At 47.7% G+C, this 5511-nt stretch overlaps 1 protein-coding gene across 1 annotated transcript; it reads left to right on the top strand.

The window, feature by feature from the left end:
- Positions 1–607: 607 nt before the first annotated feature.
- LOC149260618 (uncharacterized) lies at positions 608–1591 on the top strand. The gene has a single exon (XM_089460469.1). The coding sequence runs from the start codon at positions 608–610 to the stop codon at positions 1589–1591; it is 984 nt and encodes a 327-aa protein (XP_089316595.1).
- The last annotated feature ends 3920 nt before the right edge of the window (positions 1592–5511 follow it).

Below are 5511 nucleotides of genomic sequence, written 5' to 3'. Positions count from 1 at the left end.
CCAGCAAAGCCGATCTCCCATCCTCCTCAAGCCGCCCCCCCCCCTCCAGCCCCCCCCCCAACTCGAAAACCCCTTTCATAATACCAACCATTTTATCCAGGAATCAGGAGGATCCGATGAATAACCCCAAGAATATGGAGATAGACGGGAAACAGAAGCCCGCCCAAACTTCAGAGCCTACACAGGAAGACACCAGTGTCATAGAAATAATGGAGGAAGAAGCTGAAAATGTGGACCTTCACGGACTGGACATTAATGAACTAGAGTTGGCATGTAGGAAAAAGGCGTTTGAATCCATCGCTGAAACTGACCTAGAAAAGTTGGAGATGGTCATCTCCAAAGTCTACCAACAACATCAGTTAGGGATTCAAGCGGGAAGCACCTGGGATGGTAGACTACGTCCAAAAGATTTCAAAAAAAGAGGAAGGAAAACAGTTCTTCAAAGAACGATAGAGCTTGGAGAAGTCCTAGTGGATTCAGGCCACTATGCGAAGCTTACGAAATACTTCAGCCCCTCTCAACCCAGTTATCAATGAAGCTCATCTCTTGGAATCTTAGAGGCCTCAACGGCCCTGCAAAATATAGAATGCTCAAAAACATGATAAAGATGGAGAAACCGCACATTTGCTTCTTTCAAGAAACCAAATGCAATAGCGCTACTCTAGGTCGAATACTCTCCAAGGCCTGGCCGGGCTGCCAATCAGTGGCTGTGGATGCGACTGGAGCTTCGGGAGGACTCGCCATAGCCTGGAACACTCAAGCCATAACTCTCACTGATTTCCATGCAGCCCACCATCTCATTCAAGCGGCCTTTCACATTATAGGCACAAAGGTTCATGGGAACTTATCTAATGTTTACTTCCCACAGGATGGAGGCAGTAAAAAAATACTCCTTGACACCATCGAGGCCCTCAGCATTAACAGACAACATCCTCTCTGGATTGTGGCGGGGGATTTTAATATGATCACCAAACTAGAGGACAAAACAGGGGGTAGAACCAGATTGGAACCTGAGGTGGAACACTTCAAGGATTTCATCCTAAATGCCTCCCTTATTGATATGCCCTTTTGTAATGGAATCTACACTTGGAGCAATCACAGAAAAGGGAAGCATCAGATAGCCTCCACGCTGGACCGATTTCTGATATCGGACAACGCAGTGCACATCGGGGGCGATTTCAATGCGGAGATTCTGGCCCACTCTGGATCGGATCACTGGCCAATAGCCCTGCAATGGCAAAGACCAGGGAGCAGCACCAGGAAGCCATTTCGATTTGAAAAATTCTGGTTAACCCACCCGGCATTCAAGGACTTCGTCAAATCTATTTGGGCCTCCTTTGTCCCTCCAGAAGGCACCAAAATGTTCAAACTCCAACAGAAATTAAGGCACCTGAAAAGCCACCTCAAACACTGGAATAAGGAGATCTTTGGGAACATCTTCGAAGCCCAACAGCAACTCAATCAGGAGCTCAAGCTACTCCACCAGACAGTCATCAATTCAGGGCATACAGAGGCTACCCTAGAAAAAGAAAAGCACATCAACAATCAACTTGAAGAAAGGAGAAAGCAAGAAGAAATTTATTGGAGATAGAAATCAAGGGTTAGATGGCTTAAAGAAGGAGAGCGTAACACCAAATTCTTCCACAATACAACAGTGCAACGAAGAATGCACAACAAGATCTCATTCATCCAGAACCAGGAGGGAGGTAAAGAGGAGGAGCATGAGAAAATAGAAGAAACCCTCCTCAATCACTTCAAACAAGTCCACCAAGAACAATCAGGGGATCGGAAGGCAGCTATCGAGAAAATCACAAACAACATTCCCAGGATAATAACGGAGGAGCAAAACGATCTGCTCATGAGCCCGATTCTCAGCCAAGAGGTGGATGAAGCAATGGCGCAGCTTAAAGAAGGTAAGGCTCCTGGCCCTGATGGCTTTACCACTGATTTTTTTCATGCTTTCTGGGATATGATTAAGGTAGAGGTTTGGCAAATTGTAGAAGAATCTCGAGCCCTTCGATGGATGCTGCCCTCTCTAAACTCTACCTTCATCACTCTCATTCCCAAGGAAGAGAACTCCACTACCCCTGACAAATTCAGGCCCATAGCTCTATGCAATGTTCTCTATAAAGTCATTACCAAAGTCATCGCCAACAGACTCAAGCCCCTTCTCCCTCAGATCATCTCACCTGAGCAATCAGGCTATGTGGAAGGCAGACAAATAATGGATGGTATAATACTCTCCCATGAGATCATTCACTCGCTCAAGCTCTCCAAAAAAGCGGGCATGTTACTCAAGCTTGACTTATCCAAGGCATTTGACAAACTCAGCTGGGCCTATATTCAGAACATGCTGAGAGCCTTTGGCTTCTGTGCCACTTGGGTAAGATGGATAATGAGCCTCATCTCCTCCTCCCACTTCTCCATTCTTGTCAATGGGCTGCCCTCTAACCCCTTCAAACCCTCCAGGGGCATCAGGCAAGGGGATCCTCTATCCCCCTTCTTATTTGTGATAATGGCGGAGGGCCTAGGTAGGCACATCAAGCAAGCTAGGCAAGCCAACCTTATTAGGGGATTCTCAATCCACAACTCCCCTGCCTCCTCCCACCAGCAGTTTGTGGACGACACCATGCTGTATGGCCATCCCTCTGCTCAGGAAGCCTCATGTCTGAAATCTCTGCTCAACGACTTCTCAAAAGCTTCAGGAACCCAAATCAATAACACCAAATCCCAAATTTTCTTCTTCCACACCCCTCCCTCTGTCAAACGTGCTGTCTCTCGCATTCTGGGTTTTCAAACTGCCTCTCTCCCCTCCACTTACCTGGGAGCGCCTCTCACTGCCTCCGCCATAAAGCAACCAACTTGGAGGCGTCTTATTGAGAAAATGGAATTTAAACTGAACCTTTGGACGCACCGCTCCCTCAATTTAGCAAGTAGAGCGGTGCTCCTTAAAGCCATCCTTCAAGCCATGCCCCTCTACTTGTTCTCCATCCTAGCCGCTCCAAAATGGGTCCTGAAAAGGCTGAGAAATTTACAGCGCAATTTTCTTTGGGGAAGTTCAGCTACCAACCATAAATGGGCGCTTGTAAAATGGGACACCACTAGCAAGCCCAAGCACAAAGGTGGAATTGGCCTCCGAGACCCTGAGCACAGCAATATCATCATGACCGCCAAAATCTGGTGGCAATGGTTAACAAATCAGGACAAACCATGGGCCAGAATTTGGATCGCCAAATACACCAACAATATGCCGCATGCAGAGCTTATTAGATTCACGCCCACAAGCACAGGTTCACTCATTTGGAATGCGGCCAAGCAGCATCACCAATTGATTCAGAAACATAGCTTCTGGGAAATAAGGAATGGTCAACATGCCAGATTCTGGTACGATGCATGGAACCAACTTCCCAAACTAACCAATGTACTTCCAGCAGCCATTATTCCAGGTGGGCAAGAGCAACGGCATGCCAAAGTCCACCATTACTGGAATCCGGAAACGGGAAGAGGCTTCAGGAATTGGCTTTCTAGCAACCAAATAATCAACACCAACAGAACGCAGGAAGTAGAGGCCCTTGACACTGAATTGGCAAAAAGAAGAATTAGGCACAACAACAACGACGACATTCTCAGATGGGGCTACCTCCCCAAGGGCTCTTACTCCACCTCTGAAGCCTACAATCTTTTAGAAGATCCTCCCGTCAACCCTGATCCTCTCTGGTCTAGAATCTGGAGTTTCAAAATATGGCCCAAAATCACTCACTTTCTTTGGTTGGTAGGACACAAAAAGATTCTTACATGGGACAAATTGCAGAAACGCAACTTCCACGGGCCCTCGATTTGCCACAACTGCTTTCAGAATGAAGAAACCTTGCAGCATCTTCTAGACTCATGTCCGCTTGCTACTCAACTATGGGAGAAGATAGAATTCAGAAGTCAAAGGCGCTGCAGAGACATGGGAGGCATAATAAATACCATTAGGCAATGGCCAAAAAGCCCCTACAAAAGTGGTCTGCTTAACCACTTGTGGAACATAATTCCAGGTTTTCTCCTATGGAATATTTGGAAGGAACGGAATAGGCGCATATTCAAAAACTATAGCTTGAATACGGAGGACATATGGAACAGGATGCACGCCAACATCCAAGAAACCATGCTTCTGCAGTCCTGGACCCAACAAGATCTCCCAACTGAAGACAATGAGAAAAACATCTTATCAAACTGGGGACTGCAACTGACACAAGAACCAACCACACAGCAAGCAGCAAATAGCAACGGCAAGGAGAAGGAAAGCTGGGAGGCCCCACCTATTCATTCATACAAGCTCAACTTTGATGGCGCATCCAAGGGAAATCCAGGACCTGCAGGATTTGGAGGAATCATCAGAGATCATCACGGAACTCTGCAACAGATCTACTTTGGCAACCTAGGTTGGGACACCAACAATTCAGCAGAGCTGGAGGGCATGTGGCAAGGACTTCTCACTGCAAGGAGACACAATCTTCAACCATTGATAGTGGAGGGGGACTCCCAAATTCTCATAAACATGGCCATTCGAATCCAGAATGGATCGCAGACCAGGAAAATAGCCAATAGTTGGAGACTAGAGGCCAGACTCAGCAGCATGGCGGAGGAAATTGGCAACTACAATGCCATCTCTTTTCATCATACTAAAAGAGAAGGTAATAAGGTGGCTGATCTTCTTGCCAACATAGGGGTTGACTCAGATCAGCCCTTCCTTGAGGGACACCTGAACATCATTCCAAATAATCAAAGAAAACAGGAATGTGAGAGTCTCATCCACAGGGACAATGAGACCCCGGATGCGGGTGGCGGGACGGAAGAGATGGGCACGCCACATGCCACGCATGGGCTGCCCCGTGTAAACAATACGGCCACCAGGGGAAGGCCGTCAACCTTAACATGAACCCCCCAGTTGCGTTAATGCAGTTAATGGCAAGGGTGGTAGGTTTATGGATCTGCAGAGAGCACTTAATGCGCGCCTGGTTCGAGGGCATAAGGCAGAGTTTATCAGGCGCGATGGAGTGCGCAAGGAATTATTGTCTGAAGAATTTTGGAAGAGGGGAAATTACAGAGAGCCGAGGCGGTGGCAGCTTCGTTCACCTCGACGCCTGGTTTCTCGTGGTCACTGTCACTGCCATTGCCACTCTGGTTGCTGGTCATGTAGACGGCGGCAATTGGATCAATTGCAGGGTAAGAACTGGAATTGGTCCACCTTGCTACCAAGGGACGAGTCTCAGAAAGGAAATTGGGCACCAGAGAGAGATCTGGGAAACAATTGGCTCTGTCTTCGACTCCAAGCTCACCTGCAAACACACAAGAAAAGATTCAGAATCACCATGGTTAAACTCCGACAATGACAGCCATGTAGGAGAGGTCCAGCAAGAGGTTCCTCCTCGCGAGCCCCAGCAGTGGATGAGCATCACCACTGCTGCTGCTGCTATTGCCATAGGAGAGCCAGAGCTACCCCACTCCCCATCAGTCAGTTCTTGG

This window comes from Pinus tabuliformis, chromosome 6, assembly GCF_031772625.1.
Source record: "Pinus tabuliformis cultivar Carrire ecotype Pingquan chromosome 6, CPIR1, whole genome shotgun sequence".
In the NCBI taxonomy this organism is placed as follows: Eukaryota; Viridiplantae; Streptophyta; class Pinopsida; order Pinales; family Pinaceae; genus Pinus; species Pinus tabuliformis.
The sequence above is the reverse complement of the archived record's forward strand: the minus strand, read 5'-3'. Positions and strand labels throughout refer to the sequence as shown.

Bases quoted from the DNA above. Each gene is read 5' to 3' on its own strand.
- LOC149260618 (XM_089460469.1), top strand. From the start codon at position 608: ATGGAGAAACCGCACATTTGCTTCTTTCAAGAAACCAAATGCAATAGC.